Genomic DNA, 23,101 nt, shown 5'->3' with positions numbered 1-23,101 from the left:
AAGATTAAACTACAATGACAAAGATGTGAACAAAAAAAAAAGGATCTCCTCGCAGCATTTGAAATCAACATTAAAAAAAGGAAGTGCCTCAGGAAGAAACACAGCAGACCATCAGACAAACAGTTCCAAGATCATGCACAGAAAAAAAAGAAAGAAACAATACACCAGAAAGTCTTAAAAAGACTTGAAAGACAAAACCATTGTAATCCTACCTACAGACAAAAGGACTCATGACTTATTCTAAATAAGTCAGGCTATATTAAAAAAAGGTAAATACTCTGCTTGCAGACACCTTACTTACCAGCAGGTGGCAATAGATCAGATACCACAACTGGAATATCTAATTTCATCCTTGCTAATAAGATTTCAAATATTAGGAGAATTAAATAGGGCAGACTTCCAAAACATGAAACCAGATGGATCCAACACACCACGCTTCTACGGAATACCAAAAATACAAAACCTGGAGCTGCCCTCAGACTCAGTCTCTCTACCTGATACAATCCATTCACTCCACCCAAGAATTCCTGAACACCAAAGATACCAAGGTAAAATAGGATGAAATAATGGTCTCCTTTGACGTTACAGCCCTTTCCACATCGATTAACATCGACCTGGCCAAAGAAACAGACGTCACACCGAGGAAAACCAAGACCACACATATCAGACAGCACCAACTCCATCTGCAAAGAAAACACCCTCAAGCTGGTGGGCCTGTGCCTCACCACCCACTTTACATTCAATAATGGGATCATGAATATCAGAGCTCATAATGGAAGCAGAATACAGACTAGAACAAGCAGCCCTCCCATCTATCCAACCCAAACTTTGGGTCCGCTAGGTGGATGACAAAAAACAGAACAAATGAGGGGAAACCTACAACACCATCAACAATATCCTGACAGGCATAAAATTCACAAGAGGAGGAGAACGACAACAGACTACTATTTGTAGATGTTATAGCTAAACGTACAGTAAACAGAGCACTTCAAATCAGCGTCTAGAGAAAAACAAAAACACAGACCAAATACCGACATAACATTTTCAATTAATGGCTACCCAACAAACACAATCCACCGATTCCTCAGAAGCAAACCCAAACAGGTAGACACAACCCAACAACAAAAAAAACATTATAGTCACATTACCTTACAAAGGCATTATCAGGAATGACTTCCAGACTACTCAGACCCTTTGGAGTCACAGTAGCACAAAAATCTACCCACACACTTAAACAGTGGCTAATGAACCTGAAGGATCCATTAGATACTACCAGGAAAACTATTTACAAACTACCATGCAAGAACTGTTAAAAACAAACACTACATCCAACAAACAAGCAGGAAACTTGCCACCAGGACATGAACACGAAATAGCCACCAAAAGACAACCCACTACCATTAGTTTGCATACATACAAAGGACACCACTTTGACTGGAACAACACACATATCCTTGGACAAGCAAAACAAAGACACGCATGCGAATTCGTAGAGGCCTAGTATTCTAACCAGAATGCCATCAGTAAACATATCAATTGAGATCTCATCTACCTGCCTTGAAAAAAAACCAGAAATGACACCCCCCCACCGTAAAAAGCCAAAACCAATACAGAGGCGGGACGTGGCACCGGAGGCTCTCACTTAGGTTACCTAGCCATGGTGACGAAACATCTGAAAACAAGCCTTTCAGCTCAGTGAGCAAACTTACATCCATACTCTCAACCTGAGCTACAAAATGTTCTCAAAGATCACTAAGATGAAGAGTGACTTAGCTGATTCTGATACTACGGTTCTGACTCTAACTCGTTAGAGAGAAGAAGGTTGAGAGGCACGAGAAGAAGATTGAGATTGAGACATAAGATAATCAGAGGGTTAGATAGATTGGACAGAGAGCCTTTTTCCTCAGATGGCGATGGCTATCACGAGGGGACATAGAATCAAAGATGTACAGCATGGAAACAGACCCTTCGGTCCAACTTGTCCATGTAGACAATCGATCCCACCTGCCAGCACCCAGCCAATATCCCTCCAAACCCTTCTTACTCATATACCCATCAAAATGCCTCTTAAATGTTGCAATTGTACACAGCTTTAAATCGAGGGGTGATTGATATCAGAGAAATGTCAGAGATAGTTTCTTTACTCAGTATGTGGGGCATGGAACACATTGCCTGGAACAGTAGTAGACTCGTCAACTTTAAGGGAATTTAAATGGTCATTGGATAGGCACATGGATGAGAATAGAATAGTGTAGGTTATATGGGCTTCAGATTGGTTCCACAGGTCGGCGCAACATCAAGGGCTGAAGGGCCTGTACTGTGCTGAAATGTTCTATGTTCTAAATAAAGGAAACCATGATAGTATGAGGTATGGGCTGGATGTGATGAATTGGAAAATGCTATTTCACATACAGAAAAATGTTTAAAAAATCACAACACCAGGTTATGGTCCAACACGTTTATTTGGAAGCACTTGCTTTCTTGAAAGCTAGTGCTTCCAAATAAACTTGGACTATAACCTGGTGTTGTGCGATTTTTAAACTTTGTACACCCCAGTCCAACACCAGCTTCTCCAATTCATAGAAAACAAAGCCCGGATTAATACCTCCTTTTTTCAGGTGGAAAGGCATAACTAAGTCCTGTATCTCAAATATTTACTCTATATAGGAGTGATATTGAGGAAGGGACAAAGAGTAATGCATTCATATTTTATGATACAAAAATAAGTTAGATGGCACATAGTGTTAAGGACACTAGTGTCAAGGGATAAATATAGGTTAACAGTGGACAAAAACTTGGCAGATCGAATTTAGTAAGGAAATTAATAGAGGTCATGCATCTCAATAAGAATTAAAAGCACAGGTAAATATTTAAGTGGAGAAAGACTCCAAAACTATGTAGCACAGAAGGATTACACTCAAAAACAGTTACAATACAGGTGCAGCAAGCAATTAAGGTGACAAATGGAATTTTGGACTTTTATTGTTCAAGGACTGAAATTTAAAACTAGCAAAAATATTTATAACTGTACAAGCTGTTTGAGAGCTCACACCTAGAGTAGTATGTGGAATTTTGATACCTGTGTTTAAGAAAGGATATGCTGACATTGCAGCCAGTTCAAAAAAAATTATTCACTGATCCAATTCCTAGGATGGAGGGGCTAACTTATGCAGAATGGCAAAACAGCTCCTTCCGCTATAACGTGCGTTTCGTTAACATGAATTAGGAACATGTTTCTAAAGCATGAACTTTTAAAATGAGAGTCAGCTATAACACTATTGCGTTGCTAACACTAAGCACTGCTGCTAAAGCACCATCGTTCTCAAATGTGGGGTTGCACAAGAACCTGTGCAGTTGGGCCTTAATTCATTCAAGTTCAGAAGAGAGAGGAATGGTCTTATTGAAAAATAAGAGATTCTGAGGTGGCTTGACAGGGTAGATGTGGAGATGATTCCACTAGCGGGAGACTCTCAAAGTGGGGAACAGTTAGCCTGAATTCCTGGAATTCTCACCCTCATGAGATGTGGAGGGTCGATCACAAAGTATTTAAAGAAGAGACAGACATTTTTGAATTACTGAAGAAGAGTTGACTTTAAAGTGGTCTAAAAGCAATAAGCTTTCAGTGGGTTGAGGCAGAAACTTGCAACATCCACGCTTTGCACATGTGGAAAACAAAATAAGATCGCAACTACGCCCAGAGTCAAGAGTAGCCAAAGATGAGAAGGTCTGACATTTTTTGGTGACAAGAAAACATAATTACAGCTCTTTGTTATGAGCTGTTTCTGGGCCATTTAAAATGGTTCAAATTAATAGACTTCAAAAGGATAACAATTTTTTAAAAAAACCTTATTTTACTATCAGGACTACGGATCAACGCAACTGTGTAAAATCACCAACATGGATCTTCAATGCAGTGAGTGTACATACAGAATGAATTCCATACTAACAACAAAACATAATCGAACTGCACACAAAGCGAAGCAAAGGACATCAATGCCATTATTTCCAACAAAGCCCCATTTTAACACTTTCTCAAGGGGAATTAGGGATGAGCAAAGACTGGCCTTGCAAGTAGTACCTACATCCCATGAACAATTTTGCTCAGAACATTTAAAAAGCCAACTTGAATGTTAGTATGACCCAAGACAACAGCAAAAGCAATCAGTAATACAATAGCATATGAATTTTTTTTTTGAAGCTACAAGTGCCAGCTTTTGTCAATCTTGCTGACCACACATCCACAAAGTTGCCCGAAGGTAAGAACCAGTTTACTTCATGTAACTGACTGGTGATACAAATTTGTGTTCAAAAGCTTGTCCAGATGGCGAATTCCTCGATCATAATGGAAATCCTTCACAAACATTTTATCTATTTTTGTGGCGAACTGGGTCTACCTGGCCAGCACCTTCAAAATGAAACCAAGTGCCAAAGATAAAGCAGCAAACCCTATAAAATCTCTCAGTGAATCCCACAGAGTAGATGGTGATTCCCTGAAGAGCTTTGACAACTCCTGAAAATTATCAAGTCCCAGGCACATTAGCACCTTTCCTGCGATCGCAGGTTGAGAGGAGGTATGGCATTATAGCTTCTATCCAAATGAGCTAAATTACAGACGAAAGCAACTGCCCTTGATATAAAAGGAGAATTAACAATGTGGCATGAAATAGCCTGAGCAAAATTAAGTAACATGAACTGGGGGAGGGATTAACTTTCCAATGGCTAGGAGTTATATGGGGGGTTATGAACACAATCTTATACAGGGGTGGGTGCAATTTTAAAGACCAGATATACAAACATTTCCTATACTTACGAACGTCTCCTCAATACTGACCTGCACTGTGTGCTGACTTGCGTACAAATCGACTTGCGAATGGACTCCAGAATGGAACCCGTTCGCAACCAGGGTCTTCCTGTAACTGGAATAAAGCAAGATAGTTGTTTTTGTTGGAGGCCAATCATCTCAGCCCCAGACAGACACTGCTGCAGTCTCAGATTAGTGACATAGGCTCAATCATTTTTAGTTGCTTCAGTGGCCTTCCTTCTATCACAAGGTCTACCATATTTAGTTTTCCTCCATGTCACATACCAGTTTGTATCTCAAATTCTTCAATGTTGCTGGTTCAAAAACCTGAAATTTCCTTCCTGAGAGTATGGTGGATGCGACAGCACCATCAAGGCATAAATGATACAAGACAACATATCATCACATGGAGTGATGTGAGCAATGATTTAAAATTCAACTGACCAATTATCAGTCCAAATCAGAGTAATGGATTGAGTTAGCAGAAGTGAATATCACATGGTACTTACTCACAGACTAAAAGTCAGTTTGAATTTCACCAGAACCACTCAGCTCAGGACAACATTAAAGCCTTGAACTGAACAAGCACAAAATGGCTGAATTCCTGGCAAACTACAAAGTGTCAGCCATAACATGACAGCAGAATTCAAAACTGCAATGCCAAAGGGCCCAAATAAAACTGAAGTATGTGGTGATCAGGGGAAAAGTCTTCTGTGGCTGGAGTCATATTTTGCATAAAAAGATAGTTATGATTACTAAATGCCAATCATCTCATCCCTCATATCACTGCCAGGACACTTTGCATGCATCAAAATCTTATCGCATTGGCTGTTGACAAGTAACATTTGCACCATGTAAGTGCCAAGCAATGAACACCTCCAATAAGACAGTTTAAAAATCAGACCCCCTCCCACGTGGAACCAGGCACTTGGGCCCATCAGGTCCACCTTCAAAGAGTATCTCACCCAGAAATACCCCATTCACTAGCCATAGGAAATGCAGGGTTACAGGGATAATCTGCCTAGCCTACACATCCTTGGACATTACGGGCAACTAAGCATGGCCATTCCACCCAACAGGCACATCTTTGGATTGTGGGAAGAAACCGGAGCACCTGGAGGAAAACCAGGCAAACATGGGGAGTACGCCCAAACTCCACACAGACTGGGTTCCTGGTGCTGAGAGGCAGCAGTGCTAACCTCTGAGCCACCATGCTATTGTTTTCTGTTTGGTACCATCAGCAAACCTCCAATCAATACTTCAAGTCATATCACTGACTGTAATCCTACGGGGCTAATTACAAAAACACCAAGTCTGTTACAGAATAGGTCACAAGTTTGGTGAACAGCTCATGTCCAGATTTTTGAACCAAATCAGGGAGTGCAAGGAAACGTTCTACTTGCATGGATAGGTACAATTACAGCAATATACAAAGCTCTCGAGTTGTCAAGACAAAGTACTGACCACTGCTTCATTCAACACCACAGCTAAGCCATTCCCTACTCCAAAAGGCACACCGGATGCTCACCAACACTTAACGGTCGGTCTCAAACTCTTGACCTCTTTAGCAGCAATAGATCCATGTAAATACCACTGGTTCTTAACTCTCTCTCATGACAGTGTTACTATGCTGACATGGACATAGTAATTTCTTAATTTTTGCTGGGATATAATCCTATAACTCCCTACCTAACAGTACTGTGGGAACATGTTCACAACATGGATATAGCAGTTAAGAAGAAATGATTTCCTCAAGGGCAACAAGAGATCATCAATAAACAGTTTTGTTAGTGACAGTCAGAATTTTTTTTTTTAAAAATAGCTCTTTTCGTGCTGTACATCTACCATTAGGTAGAGGTACAAGTTCCTTCATCTGAACATCCAAAAACCGAAAAGCTCCAAAATCTGAAGGTTTTTTCTCATTAACAAGGTTGTTTGGTGAACAGTTAACCCAAGTCACACCCCTCTATGTCTGTCATTCAGGTGTGCATGTGCGAGAGAGAGAGAAGCCCATTCTTAGTTAGAATTTTACCAGAGACGCAGTCCTCTAACAAATTTCACCATTAAGCGGTCACATTCTGAAAACTTAAAATTTCCAAATCCTGTAAAACAGCTGGTCCTGAGCATTTTGGATAAACGATCATGTGCCTGTACTTTATTTACCATGAACCATTTCAGATATTCAGTGGTTGTGGAAGACACTAATTTTAAGTCTGACTTCCTTTTTATAGCTGAACTAAGATACATCCACAGAAAACTGAAATCATAAATATTTGCCTATGCATTAGCAATCTAAAGTTTAAATTATTTACTTAAAGTAATCTGGATTCTTCCATTTATCAGCAATGCTTAGAATAGGCATTAAAGTTCTGAACGTATCCAAACTATACTATTTGCTTTTAAAATGAAATTTAAAGACACTTAGGAGGGAGCCTTCCAAAAGCTTCAAGTACAAACTTCTCATACGTGAGATGATAAAATAGATCAAACATAAACTACTCAACACTCCTTGGCATCTATCGTAATGAAGAAACTAAATCAAGAATGACGCCTGGAGCTACAGGTATCTGCAATAAATGTGATTTGAGAATACTTTGAGAAATGTTTTCTTTAGTGACCACAATTTGACTTAGTAAAGCTTAATCTATCACTGCACTAAACAAAGATTTCCTGGGAAACCACAAGCCAACTAAGTCTAGTTTCATAACAGTCAAAGTTATCATGCAGGGACCAAAGAGATGGTGCTAGATTTGAAATGCAAACACAGTTTAACTACCAAGATAGATAAACTTCAGTAACAGAAACGTGAAAGGTATAATTGGTACTTGCAGTTGTAACAATGAGAATTAAACATCATGAAGGTTCTGCATACAGCTGAGTGATTTACTTCCACAAATGCGGTCTAATACAGCCCAGTGTGCTGAGTCAATTTAGACAGCGCGGGGAGGGGGAGGGGGAGGGGGAGGGGGAGGGGGAGGGGGAGGGGGAGGGGGAGGGGGAGGGGGAGGGGGAGGGGGAGGGGGAGGGGGAGGGGGAGGGGGAGGGGGAGGGGGAGGGGGAGGGGGAGGGGGAGGGGGAGGGGGAGGGGGAGGGGGAGGGGGAGGGGGAGGGGGAGGGGGAGGGGGAGGGGGAGGGGGAGGGGGAGGGGGAGGGGGAGGGGGAGGGGGAGGGCAGAATGATTGAGAGAAAACAGAATGGGGGAATAAAAAAGAAAGAGGGGGAGACTTCTGAAAATTTGATTCATGCAAAAGCACATTTAAAACAATTCACGTTTACAATTGGCAGGATTTCCATATCGATTGCCATAGTAATTGTAGAAATCATCTGTTAGTCACCTGCTTAGGATTTTTCAAAGTCATACCAAGAAAGGCATTAAGTGACTAATAAATTGAGACAAGCAAAGACACATTGAATGAAAGAAAACCCATTTTCAAAGTCTCGATTAATTTCCTGATCCTATGTCTGTCTTGCTCTCCTACTTTGTTACAAAAAAATTCACAGGTGGCAATCAGACCAGAAATTTGCTGGATGGCAACTAGAAGATTGTATTTCCATAAAACAAGGTAAAAATCTTAGCAAGACAACTCACACCCAGAATCTACATCAGATTTCAGCGAAGGACTTTCTGACAGCTGGAAAAACATGTCCACAAAATGAACAGAAACACAAAGAGCTTGCTGCAAAGTCCTTGAAAGTGCATGATAAAATTGGGCTGAGTCAGCACAGCTTCAATCAAGAGGCAGCCATGCCTCTCAAACCTGTTAGAATTTTTTGAAGAGGTAATGAACAAGCTAAATAAAGGAGAGCCATTGGACATGACCTATTCGAATTTCCAGAAGGCATTGGACTACGTGCCTCACAGGAGGCTGTTAAGTAAAAGGTTTGAGCCCATGGTGTTAGGGGCAAGGCGCCTGCATGGACATAGAACTGGATGGGTGGTAGAAGGGAGTGAGCAGGGATAAAGGGCCTTTCTTCAGGCCAGCAGTCAGTGACCAGTGGAGTTCCTCAGAGGTCAGTGTTGGGACCACTAGTATTCAGGTTATACTGTAATAACCTGGACATAGGAACTGATGGCATTCTTGTTAAGCTTGAAAATAATACAAGAGATAGGTGGAAGACAGGAAGTGTTCAGGAGGCAGGGAGGCTGTAGAGGACTTGAACAGACTAGGAGGGGGGACAAAGGAGCAGGAGATGAAATACATGTGGGGCAAGTGAGAGATTACACACTTGGGTGCAAAGAATAAAGGTTTAGATTATTTTCTAAATTAAGAAAGGCATCCGAAATCTGAAGCACAAAGGGATATGCAAGTCCTGGGTCAGAATTCTCAAGGTTAACATGCAGGTTCATGTGACAATTAGGAAAGCAAATGCAACGTAGCATTAATTTCATGAGGGTTAGAATACAAAAACAGAGACGAACTACTGAGGCTTTATAAGAACCTGATCAGACCACATTTGGAACATTGAGAGCAATTTTGGGCCCCGTATTTAATAAAGACTACTTAGAAGAATGAGGGAGCACCTGTTTGAAACTTAAGAGTATTGAGACACCTGGATTGAGTGGACATGGAGAAGATGCTTCCACTAGTAGGGCCCAAGGGTACAGTCTCAATGAAGGGATGACTCTTTAGAATGGAGATGAGGTGGTAGTTCTTCAGCCTAAGGGTGGCAAATCTCATGGCTTCCACAGCCTTCTGCGGCAAAGTCATGAAGTGCATTTAAAACAGAAATAGACAGGTTATTAATTAATTAATAAGGGGATCAAGTGTAATGGAGTGGAACCAAGATTAGAGCGGTGCTTGAAAAGCACAGCAGGTCAGGCAGCATCCTGAAGAGCTTTTGCCCAAACTATTGATTTCCCTGCTCCTCGGATGCTGCATGACCTGCTGTGCTTTTGCAGTACCAGTCTAATCTTGACTCTCATCTCCAGCATCTGCAGTAGTCACTTCTGCCCTATAATGGAGAAAAGGCAAGTGAATGAGGATGAAAAGCATATCAACCATGATGGAATGTAGAGTTGACCCAATAGTCCAAAAGACTCATTCTGCTCCAAATCTTGTGCTGATTCTCAAAAGTGCGTCGTCTCCAAACTTGCTGGCCTTAAATGAACTGTACTTGGAAATAGTCTCTTATAAAAGGCAGCACAACAGTTCAGTTTTATATATATTGATCCTAAACAGTATAAAATTTTTAGAATTACCCACTGGCGCCCTTGGTTTTTAACCTAATGATTGTGAAATCAAAGCAAAGTTGAACCATCACATTGACTGTTGACAGTTTTAATTGAAGAATAACATTGAAATAGCAGTAGCTTCCATATTAAAATCAATACCAAGTGAGGAAGAATGTCATTCACCTGTTTACCACCTGGAGATACATATAATGGAAGAGGCAACTTGGTACAATGAGTCTGCACCAATCCGGTGAAGAGCACCCCATAAAGCCTCAACTTCTGTAACCCTGCATGGTTTTTAACTACTGTTTAACCCATCTAACCCACACATCTATGAACACTACGTGCAATTTAGCATCGCCAATCCACCTAACCTGCACATCTTTGGATTGTGGGAGGAAACTCACAAGAAATGCGTAAACTGCACAGTCACTAGAGGTAGGAGTCGAACCCTCTCTGGCACTGTGCTAACCATCTTACCACTGTTGCCCATGAGGAAACAAGCTCTTTCCATTTAATTACTGATCCAATGTTCAATGTTGCTCTTAATACACTTATTTGAAAGTGATAAAGGATCATCTACTTCAAGCTCCTGCATTATTCATACTGATACACAAGCATGGCAAAAGTATAATTACATACTAGTTAAGAAGCAAAAATCCTCCAGAAAATTTAACAGAACATTATAAATTATTAAAGAGCCATTCTACTGGTTTAACACAATTTCAAACAGTTTTCAAAATATATCCACCAATTCAATTTCTGTTGGATCATACCTTTGTTCCAAGTACTTTGACTCCACAATGCTGAGGTACTACAGGATGCAGAAGACAGAGTTTCAAACTATAATCATTTTCTGGTGAAAGCTTCACTGTTGCACTCACCTACAAAAATAAGTGACAAATCACTCACTCAAATTAATCCTATTTGTTTTTGCTTTGGAAGCAATTTAGGAAGCATGCATTTTGTGCATTATTTCTATAATTACCAGACTTTAGACCTTTATTGTTTTGCAATGCACAAGTTTTAAAGTGGTTTGCAAGTAAGCTTATCTCATGACACCACCAGTTCAGCTCCCCTTTCAATTTGTTAAAAATTAATTACAATGAGTCAGACTGGGACAGCAGAGAAATGGTTTTATGCAAAGGAATAATACTGCTCAGCGGGTTATGAATCGATCTAAACACCATTTATTGAAGCTTCAACTGGCTTTCACAATTTGTGGCATTTAGAAAGTCCTGGGTTATGAAAGTCAAAAGAATACTTTGGAAGGCTTGCAAATTGATGTCTCTTTCATGCTCCAGGAAGAGTTCTAAGATTTGCCTTTTAGTGATTTTATTTCCAGTGTTAGGTTTCATTAAATGAAGTGCTTGCCTTGCTCAGGTGGAAGTTAATATTCCAGCGGAGTCCTAAAGAAACTCAATCCTTAATTTCAACAAATTGATGAGACTGCTGGGTGATTCAAAAAGGCACCCTGGTAGCTTTAAATTCAGGGAACTGAAGCAGGAGCGGGTGAAAATGCAACGTGAATAGGGCAATGTGCTTTAGCAACTATTTCAACTGTGAAACCAGCTAGCTTCTCTTGAATCGAGAGAATGTAGAGTTTAAAAGAAACAGTACAAGGCCTGGTGAAATTTATAACTTTTCAAACAATTTTTAGACAGAGCACAGCAAATCTTACTGTATTTTTAAGAGTGAAATAAGCAATTCGCTGATGAAAATGGAGCAATTTGATGCAACCAGCATAACTGGAGAGGCCCAAGGCTGAAGGTAACATTAAATGGCCAACTGTGGATTTTAGCAAACACAAGGCGGCTGAACAGTCAAACATAGCAGTTTCCAGTCAGAATAATGGTCTTCATGCTCATGGCAACCGGATAAGTCAGTCAGACAGCCAGCTTTGGATGCAGAGACTGGCTCTGCGAAGAATCCAAAGAATAAATCATGAGTACAAATTTCTCCTAATATTTAAGCAGCTATAGATACTGCTACTAACAGAAAAATAAATCTAACTGCACTGATTTTTCTCAAATACAGAACACTTCTACCTACTTTGAGCAGGGAGAACACAATGTTGGGAGATAATTAAGAGTTCAGTTTATTCTGTTTCATTTACCTTCCAGATCATTGTAATAAATGCAAATTAGCTTTATGTTCCATTTGTATTAACAGATTTAATCAAAACAGATCAAAAGCATCTGTCAAAAGCACATCCACAAGCAATTTAGAAAGCTCTTCTGTTGTTTCAAGATTGATTGCAATGTGTTAATGGCTCTAGATGTAAAAGCCACAAAATTTTAAATACTGAAAGAATTCTTGCACAATACTGTACTTGTTAGAAATTATAAATACAAAAAAGATTTAAGTATAATATTCTGTGTCGTGACAAAGCAAAAACAATTTGTCATACCATTATTTAAAATGTCTAAGTTGGAATATATCCCTGAGTTCACACGATAACATTTGTTGATTCAGAGTGCAACATTTGCCAATAAGACACTTACATTTCTTTCTGCAAACTCAACATTCACAGTATCCTTGCTTGCATTCTTGATCATTATTGTGACGATAACATGAGAATCTGTCTGATACCAATCATGTCTAAAATAAAAATATGTTTTAATCAACTTCAAAATAAATTAACAATTTATATTTAACAATTAAAAGAGATTAAGTAGCCTCTTTGTTTCTATTTAAATTCTCTGCCAATGACAGTTACCCTATTGACAATCAAGATATGACAGCTTTGTTACACATCACCATTTAACTGGCAGGGTTGATCAAGTAAAAGATGAGTTTTGATTAACTATATAACAGTTAACAACAAATTCACCCAGCATTTCACAAAAAAAAAAGCAGCTTTGAATTGCAATAATCAAATGTCTCCAGGCTTCAACCTGGGAATGTCCAGGTTTTTTGCTGAGCAGAATACCCAGAAAAGTTGTAATAAACAGTTAAAGATAAACTCTCATTTTTGAAAACTATTCCATTTACAGAGATTTAATTAAAAAAACTTTAAACGGCAACTGCTGAAAAAGAATAAATGTTGCTATGTACCAGATCCTCAATATTGACAATGAAGTTTCATTCTCCTTGTGCAATCAGTGTAAATATTCAGATGTGAATGTGTAAATAGATGCCAACATTCAGGACACAATTATTTATATTCAAATTGAAGCACCAGAAATATTTCACACAATAGAATATAAACCACTTTGGAATCTATGCTAATCTGACATTCATGAAAAACAGCTCTTCAGTTTGCCATTACTAACATAAACAGCAATAGTTTATAAATGGGTTGCATTGTTTCTTGAAATACCAAGAAACCTGATCAAACTTTTAGCTTTTTGTATAGGGTTAATTGCAAAAAGGTTTGCAATGAATGCTGTTAAAAGTTTTTGAACTGCTCCACACATTTAATGGGAGACTTGACAGGATGGATGCTGAAGGGATGTTTTCTTTTGTGGAAGAAATAACTAGGGACTGCAGCTTAAAAATCAATGTCTTACATTAAAAACTGAGTCCCCCCTCAGTGAGTGACTGCCTTTGGAATTCTTTTCCATCAAGAGCAATGGAGGCATGGGTGTCTGAATTTTTTTAATAAGGCAGAGGTAGACAGATTCTTGACTAACAATGGAGTCAATGGTTATTGGGAATAGGTGTAAAATGTAGAGTTGAAGCCATAATAAAATTTGCCATGATCCTGTTGAATGGAACAGCAGGCTGGAGACACTAAAACCGCACCTCTGCTCCTGATTCATGCAAATATGTGCATTTCAAAATAAAATGGTTACTTGTAGGAACATATAGAAGTGACAATACTAGCAACAGAGAAAAGCTCGTATTGACTGAAGACAGACATGCAAATTACAGCACATAACTATTATTTGGTATGAAAATCATTAAAGATTATGGTTGCAGTTGCTTACAATTGTTCAAATATATATTGATTCAAAAACCAGTGAAATTGCACAACCACATCCATCTTGTTTTCTCTTTATTCAATCACTAGCCTTGAATATCACTCTTACTAGGAGACAGTGATCTCCAGCATCTGCAGTCCTCAGAGTCAAAAAAGTGCGGCGCTGGAAAAGCACAGGAAGTTAGGCAACATTCAAGCAGCAGGAGAATCAGCGTTTTGGGCATAAACCCTTCACCATTGTCACAAAAATAATCTAGCTCACTAATTCCCCTTAATGACAAACTATAATCCTTACTCTGGTCAGGCCCAAGTGTAACCCCACACTTTTTAAAAAAAAAAACTGTTCCCAGGACAATTAGAGATGGATAAAAAATGCTGACCGAGCCTGTGATGCCCACATCCTGTGAAAAAGTAAACAAAATTCTGATGACCAGGCCAAAGGAAGGATGGAACTGCACTGGAGGTAGAGGGGGAAGATGCAAAGGAGATTCACCAGGATGGTGCCTGGGATGAACATTGTCAGCAATGAAGACAGGCTGGATAAGCTTGTGTCGTCTTTGGGGCAGAGGAAGTTAAGTGGGGATGTGACGGAGGCATATAAAATTATGAAGGGCATGGTCAGGACAAATAGAAAACAGGTGCTCTCCTCTGGGCTGAAGGGTCAATAACAATTGGGCATAATTTTAAAATGAAAGGCAGGCGTTTTGGAGATTAGAGGAAAACTATTTTTCACTGAGACAGTGATAGGGGCCTGGAAGGCAATTGCAGCAGAAACCTTTGAAGGGCCTAGAATAGAAAAGTAGCATGAGTGCTGGCAGTAGTGTACTTTGAGCAATACAGACTCAATGAGCCAAAAGGCATCTTCTGTACTGTACAATTCTACGATCATATGAACATGGTCCAAGAAAAAGTGAAAGCTGCACTGCAACACCAATCCAAACGGCACCTTCCAAATTGATGACCTCTACATTCTAGAAGAGCAAGGAAAACAGATGGATGGGAAGACAACTTCCAGGTTCCAATCAAAGCCACGTATCATCCTAAAGTCAAAACTACAGAGGAACCTCGATTACCCGAAAATCGGATTATCCGAAGGAGATTTTGAGGTACAGATGGAAACATTACATCAAGGAAGTGTTTCCAACAGTGATCACACCTTTTACTCACTGATTAAACAGGCATGATCTCCAAATTACTGACTGCCTGTCCTCTCTCTCTCCCCCCCACACTTTCTATGGAGTTCTACAAGGGGTGCATCCTAAACCCTCCTTTCCCCACATAATCTCTCCAACATTATCCTGCACAGGGCAAAGGTGGAACCAGTCAAAAAGTTGTGTGGGGCCACGTGTGTGCACACTATTAAACACTTACCCCACAAAAGCAACTGCAGCAGTCTTGCTGTGGGATGTCCAGTCCGGCTACCCTGGAAGGGGAGGGTGGGGGGTGGGGGCAGTGTTGCACAGGATTGAGGATGGGGAGGGGTATATTAGGGGCAGGGGTCGGTGTTGAGTGCGGGGATGGTTTTGGGGGGAGGTGTGGCATGGGGTTAGGTGCAAAGGGGGGGTGCAGTGTTGGGGGTGGGGCAAGGTGTTGCATGGGGTTGGGGGACGGGACAGTTTTGCAGGTTGGGGGAGGTGTGGCACGAGGTAGGGGACGAGGGAATGGTTTTAGGGGTGGGGGAGGTGTGGTACAGCGTTGGGGCGGGGCGAAGTGCTGCGTAGGGTTGGGAATGGTTTTGGGGGCAAGGGAGGTGCAGCACGGGGTGGGGCGAGGTGTTGCATGGAGTTGGGGTGGGGAGGTGTTGCACAGGGTTGGGGACGGGGGAGGTGTTGCACAGGGTTGGGGACGGGGGTAGGAGTTGGGGGAACAAAAAAGGAGAGGTGTTGCTCAGGGTTGTTGGGGGGGGGGGAAAGCAGTGTCAGGCAGCATCCGGGGCAGTGTTGGGGGCTGGTCCCTGTGCGCTGCTTTCAGTGTCCTGAACGGGGAGCAGATTTTAAAAACTCAGATGCAGAGGAAAGGCATTTTAAATCGATTATCTGAACGAAACAGTGCCCACCCATCACATTTGGATAATCGAGGTTCCCTTGATTAAAGCTATTCCTCCACTGTTACCAAGTCCAAATACGTATCTTAAAAGCACTATGCATGTACCAAGTGAACTTCATTGTTTCAACAAGGAATTTCACCAACACATGCTGAAGGCAATTATGGATATCAGGATACTGGATTAGTGGTGCTGGAAGAGCACAGCAGTTCAGGCAGCATCCAACGAGCAGCGAAATCGACATTTCGGGCAAAAGCCCTTCATCAGGAATAAAGGCAGTGAGCCTGAAGCATGGAGAGATAAGCTAGAGGAGGGTGGGGATGGGGAGAAAGTAGCATAGAGTACAATGGGTGAGTGGGGGAGGAGATGAAGGCGATAGGTCAAGGAGGAAAGGGTGGAGTGGATAGGTGAAAAAGAAGATAGGCAGGTCGGACAAGTCAAAGAGATAGTAACTGAGCTGAAAGTTTGAAACGAGGATGTGGGGGGGGGGGGGAGAGAAGGGGAAATGAGGAAGCTTGATGCCCTGGGGTTGAAGTGTTCCGAGGCGGAAGATGAGGCGTTCTTCCTCCAGGCGTCTGATAGTGAGGGAGCGGCGGTGAAGGAGGCCCAGGACCTCCATGTCCTCGGCAGAGTGGGAGGGGGAGTTGAAATGTTGGGCCACGGGGTGGTTTGGTTGATTGGTGCGGGTGTCTTGGAGATGTTCCCAAAGCGCTCTGCTAGGAGGCGCCCAGTCTCCCCAATGTAGAGGAGACCACATCGGGAGCAACGGATACAATAAATGATATTGGTGGATATCACCCAAGTTTAGTGAGTAATTTTATTCATTCATAGGATGAGGGTGCCGTTGGCTAGGCCATCCCTAATTACCCAGAAAGCAGTTAAGAGTCAAGCACACTGCAAGGATCTGGAGTCACACATTGGTCAGACCAGGTAAGGATGGCAGTTTCCTTCCCTAAAGGACATTAGTCAATTTCTGCTGGTCCGTCTGCTGAGGCCTACATTCTGTGGATGAATAAATGAAAAATAAGTACCTTTCTATAGGCTTTTCATTGTCCACTCTCCATAAACATGCTCATCTATAGGTCTCCAATTCATATTCCACACTGCCCCAATATTCTTCTGACACATCAGCTGTCAGTAACTTATAATGGCAACTGTTCACCAATTTCTCAAATTTACAAGTCTGACTTTTGTGTTCAAATCCCTCAATTTTCAACCCTACTTTTCAACTTCTTGTACAACTTCAAGAACTTGATTCTTGGTTAGGGCCTCCTATAAAAGGTGTCACCAAGTTAGGGCAGCATGGTGGCTCAGTGGTTAGCACTGCTGCCTCACAGCACCAGGGTTCTGGGTTCGATTCCTGCCGGTCTGTGTGGAGTTTGCATATTCTACCTGTGTCTGTGTGGGTTTCCTCCGGGTGCTCCGGTTTCCTCCCACAATCCAAAGATGTGCAGGTCAGGTGAATTGACCATGCTAAATTGCCCACAGGTGTTAGGTGTATTAGTCAGGGGTAAGTGTAGGGAAATGGGTCTGGGTGGGTTTCTCTTCGGAGGGGCAGTGGAAACTTGTTGGGCCGAAGGGCCTGTTTCCACACTGTAGAGAATCTAATCTAATCTAAATCTAAAAAAAAAGCTCTATTTTCTAATGCAGTCTTACTTCTTGGCAATGTACGCCAGAAGATGGAAGTCGGTGACTTAAATTTCACACAGCTTCTCCTTCATTGACTCCCCTTGTCCTATCATCCCATTCAACCACCATTAAAGGTTGTCATCACCTCTCGCAATTGCCCTTCTAGCTCATTGCCTGATATTTTGCAGCAAAACGGCACAATACAAATGTCAGATGCTGCTGCACCAGAAATATCTTCAATGGATCAGCAAAGTATCCATGTCTTAAACAAAAATCATTTAAAATAAAACAACTGTGTAGTCAACAGGGCCCATCAGCCTATGGTCATCAACTGTAGAATTAAGTCTGTGTACAAGTATAATCTGTATTCCATACAAACCCCAAGAAAACATTATCGATTTAATCTGTCACTTTTGACAGCTGAAATGGGATCTTCAAAAAAGTATAATCACCCAAGGGGTTAGCTGGTATACACTCACTCTTTCAAAATCAAGTTGAATAGATCAGATAACAAAGATTAACTGCATTAGCACAACTTCAAGCAGCATCGGATATGAAATTTCAATTTTGTGCACAACAAAAAAAAACTTGAGAATACTGCACACTTCTTCTGAAAACACAATAAATCCATCAACTACTACAGACTAATCAAACACAAATGTAAGCTATTCAGCAATAATTCAGGTAACTTGTTGAAACTAATATTTGGTTTATATTGTGCTTAATATAACAAATCAATATTTTTCAACCAAATTTAAATGCATTGCTACTACACTGAACTGTAAATAAACTCTATTATCCCTGTTAAGGGAACAAAGAGTACCTTCAACATTTCCCACAAAATATCTAAACAATCGTTTCACAACAATTGGCTGTGAGAAAGCAGTGTACAAATATTAACAGTTTAGTTTACCAGAGTGCTGCAAATGAATTGAAGAGAAACAGCTCCATCAACAGGCAATAGAGAACAACCTAAACATTGCAGAATGGCAAGAATTCCTTCAATATTTTGTCAGTGAAGTCAGTTTGCAAATACGATTTCTGTGCATTTACCTATGAACTCTCTGCTGCCCACAAAGAATACATATTTAGAACAAATTACATATTTCTTTCTCCAAATTAAATAGAGGAGTCGCCATTATCTGAAGGACACAGGCGGGGAATATTTTGTTTGGTTAATCAAATACTGGATAATCAAGGTTCCTCTGTAAACCGGTAATTTATCTTAGATTAGAAACTACAAAAGGTAGACATTTGAACACAAGTGCATCTTGGTGCTCAATCACTAACTTTTTTTTGTCATTAATCACTTGTTATTGCCAGCTACTGAGCAGTTAGCCATTTCTTCAATCAGCTGTAACAGTCAAAATGTAAATTTAATGCAATGTCATTTTGCATTTCTGAGGAGGATAATTTATTTGTTGCTTGCGTTGAAGTTGTAAATATATTTTGTGTACGTACATACAGCAGAATCTCGATTATCCAAATGAGATGAGCGGGGAGTATTTTGTTTGGATAACTGAATGCCTGATAATCAAGGTTCCTCTGTAAATAGCATGATGCTTTTGCTCAAAATAGCATATACCAGTTAAGAATTTTACAGATCTACAAATGGTCCTGCAACTGCAAATGTAACAGCATGAAAACACATATGTAGCATACTTACCAAGAGTTCACCATTAAATCTAAAATGCAGCTCAACATTTTTTAAAACAGAAAAATCAATTTCCAAGTTTACAGTAATTTTCAAAATTAAGAAAAACTCCAAAATACCTCGTAGATATATTTTAGGAAATTGATTAGATTAGATTACTTAGTGTGGAAACAAGCCCTTCGGCCCAACAAGTCCACACCGACCCACTGAAATGCAACCCACCCAGACCCATTCCCCTACATTTACCCCTTTACCGAACACTACGGGCAATTTAGCATGGCCAGTTCACCTAACCTGCACATTTTTGAACTGTGGGAGGAAACCGGAGCACCCGGAGGAAACCCACACAGACACGGGGAGAAGGTGCAAACTCCACACAGACAGTCGAGCCACTGTGCCAAAATCAGAAGTAGAATGAAAACCTGGTGTGACAACGATGCATATCAACTATAAAATCCCTCATCAAAAGGGAAAAATGTTGTAGGAGTATAAAACTGCATTGTATGCTTCAGTTCAAGCATCATGAAAATTGAATTAGAAGACAATTAGGAAGACAACTTTGTGGACAACTGCATTCAGTATTCCTTTGCTAATGTATGTTTCAAGAGTTGAAAAGAGTTAAAAGAGCGGCACATTAATGTGGCAAAATAAATTCATTTGAAAAATAAAAGCTGTATATGCACAATAGTATACATTTAATTTGTAATAATACTGGATTTCAATATGTACAGTCCTTTAATAAATAGGGACTCAACTCATGATGCAGAATCAATTATTTGATTCAGACTGTAACAGCTACTCAACACAAGCAGCTAATGGTTGGATGCTGCCTGAACTGCTGTGCTCTTCCAGCACCACTAATCCAGTATTTGATTTTCAGCATCTGCAGTCATTGTTTTTACCTTAATGGTTCACTGTCAACTCAATTATAAATACTGAATATCCATGTGAAATAACCCATACCAAGTAGCTATTTTAGAACAAAATACTATGTACCTCTATAAACTTTGCTGGGGCTCAGACATAATTAAACAATACTTGTTTTTGTTACATTTCTGGCAGGCTCACCTGACTTAACAGGTTGACCTTTCAGTTTTGTGGAAGTGGTACACTTGTAGGTTTCTGACTCGACACGAAGAGCATTCCAGTGGAGGTCATGACAATCTACCCAAGAACCTCTCAAGCAGTTCAATCTTACTTTTGCCTCCCAGATAATACACTGGGATCGTCAGAGATCTACAGAGACCAGTCAACCAGAAATAATCTGAATGTCCCCCTCTATTGTTGCAAGGTTAAGTAGAAATTGCTGAAAAAACAGGATATTCGGCCGCTGTAAAGAGGAAAAGTAAACTTGTGACATAAATTCGCTTCTTTCAACAAGTACTGTGTACAGTGTGGTCGTCCTGCTATAGGAAGGATATTATTAAATTGGGGAGGGTACAGAAAGGTTTTACGAGGATGTTACCAGAACTGGACAGTTTGAGTTATAAGGACAGGTTAAATAGGCTGCATTGAAAAGTCCAGCCTAAGAGACTGAGGGATGACCTTCAGAAGTTCAAGGAATCAAGGTGGGGGGGGGGGTCAATAAGGCAAAGAGCTGAAGTCCTTTCCTTAGGGTGGGGGAGTTCAAAGAGAGTATATTTTTAAGGATTTGGGGGGGGGGGGGGGGGGGGGGGGGAGGAGAGAAGAGAGAAAAAAAAGGAAGAGATTAAAAAAGGGACCCAAGGGCAACTTTTTCCACACAGAGGGTAGCTTGTGTGTGGAATAAAATGCCAGTAGAAGTGGCTGATGCAGGTAGAATTACCATAGTTAAAAGATGTTTGGACAAGTACATAAATAGGAAAGGTTTAGAGGAATATGGGTCATATGCAAGGAAATGGGACTAGTTTGGCTTAAGGGGTCTGTTTCTGATGTGTTCCTTATAGAATCATACACAAGTCCTAAACATTAAACTGACTTCTCTTCACATTAGAATTACTTACAGCATTTAGACCAGTTTTACTTTTGTTCCATGCTGCAAGTTTATTTTTACAGTTAAAATTGGGATGAATTTCTACAGTGACACTTCAGCTCAAAACATTTGATTAGAATCATACGAGATGACTACCAAATGGAGTAACAAATGCATCCTACCTAAATTATGAAAGTTCTTGTAAATGTGGTAGCTTCCTACAGATATACCCCATTTCCCAAAGTTCTCCGACACCAAACTAGACACTTGGGAGCTCAGGGCCAATTGACAAATCAAGGTTTAAAATTGAGCTGAGGCTGGGGTTGCAGCACGGAGATAAAAATTGACTACAGTGAATTGCAGCAAAGCTACCATTGAACTGTAAAGTGGTTTAGTGAAATATTTAGTAACAAACCCGCACATAACCACAAAAGAGTAAGAACTTGTGGCAGCGTCCAGCTTTGGTCAAATGAGATATGCTATAAAACCAAATTAAATAAAACACAAAAACGTGAAGTTGAGAGGCAGCAACATGAACTAGGACGGAAATAAGATGAAGTAGCAAGGATGACAAGAAAAAAAAACGAGCGCAAGAAATTGCAAAGAACATCAAGGATTGCATTAAAGGTTTTTACAAATATATCAAAAGAAAAAGCTGAAGCAGCATGAAGGCTCAACTTCAATCTGCTGAACAACAGATTCAGGTCACTGATACAATTTCAACACATCATGTATCAGAACTTACATTAAGCACATTAACATTTTCAAAATTAACTGTTTATTCAATGGATGTTCCTATTTCCAAAAACCATTAGAAAAGCTTGTTGTAGTGACATATACTGGCATACTTACTTTACTTTTGGTACTGCCTTCTGTTGTGTACATATCTGCTTGCAGGCCCCCAGAAATGTTGCAATGGAGAGAAAAATCAAAACAGCACATTATTTCAAGTAATTAAGTCCTAAATTATAATTTAGCAACATCAGTTCTCCTAATTGAGGCCCATCACAAGAAATAACAGCATACCAAAGACAGCACAGAAATCTAATCTGGCTCATTAATGCAGACTGCACTCACATATGATGTCTGTATCAGAAAAAACAGAAGACTTGGAAAAAAAAAACAAAATTCTGAAATGTAAACCTTGAACCAAGAAAGCTAACTTTTGCGGAAAGGGTATCTTTAATTCTTTGCTACCAAAACACGCTAAAGGGCAAACTATATGGATCTTAGGCTTATCAAAATTGAACTACTGCACAAATCACACGAGCAGGGTGCAGGAGCACTAATAGGTAATGCCAAATTTGAAAATAATTCTGGGATTTAGAGAATTGCAGAGTTTGTTTGGAACATTAACACTTGCTTGAATGTGAAATTAAGTATTACACAGAACACAGAATCTCAGCGCTGCTTTGAAATTTTAAGAAACATTCTGCATCAGGAGGGAGTATGCAACTCTGTGCCATATTCGTTGTCACATTAATAAAAGGTTTTTTTGCACTTTGACACAATGGAGACAACTGCAACCAAGAGAAGATGAACATCAGGAAAACAACTTATTAGAAAAAGAACCATATAATAGTTTGATGACATTAGATTCCCTAAAGTGTGGAATCAGGCCCTTCGGCCCAACCAGTCCACACCGACCCTCAAGAGTAACCTACTCAGACCCATCTCCCTCTGACTAATGCACCTAACACTATAGACAATTCATCATGGCCAATTCACCTGACCTGCACATCTTTGGACTGTGGGATGAAACTGGAGCACCCGGAGGAATAAACTGTCTATTTTAATCTTGTTTCCCAACACCAGACCCCTCAGCTTAAAATATTACAGCACTTCAGGTGCAGATCCATATCCTTGAGAGTGTTCAGGGTTTCTGTCTCAATTACCAAACGGGGCAACAAATTAAAGACACTCA

The 23,101-nt window shown here is 40.4% G+C and overlaps 1 protein-coding gene across 2 annotated transcripts in view; it reads right to left on the bottom strand.

Moving 5' to 3' along the window:
• The window catches only part of sugt1 (SGT1 homolog, MIS12 kinetochore complex assembly cochaperone), a 73,893-nt gene that overhangs the window by 30,918 nt on the left and 19,874 nt on the right, over positions 1-23,101 (bottom strand). For both annotated transcript variants that reach the window (XM_072578174.1, XM_072578175.1), the window contains exons 8-10: positions 22,030-22,064; positions 12,479-12,575; positions 10,751-10,858 (exon numbers count right to left, since the gene is read on the bottom strand). In XM_072578174.1, coding sequence (XP_072434275.1) covers positions 10,751-10,858; positions 12,479-12,575; positions 22,030-22,064 — 240 coding nt within the window. The remainder of the gene's footprint in view (positions 1-10,750; positions 10,859-12,478; positions 12,576-22,029; positions 22,065-23,101) is intronic.

Source organism: Chiloscyllium punctatum, chromosome 9 (genome assembly GCF_047496795.1).
Source record: "Chiloscyllium punctatum isolate Juve2018m chromosome 9, sChiPun1.3, whole genome shotgun sequence".
Taxonomy (NCBI): Eukaryota; Metazoa; Chordata; class Chondrichthyes; order Orectolobiformes; family Hemiscylliidae; genus Chiloscyllium; species Chiloscyllium punctatum.
This window is presented reverse-complemented; position numbering and strand designations above follow the sequence as displayed.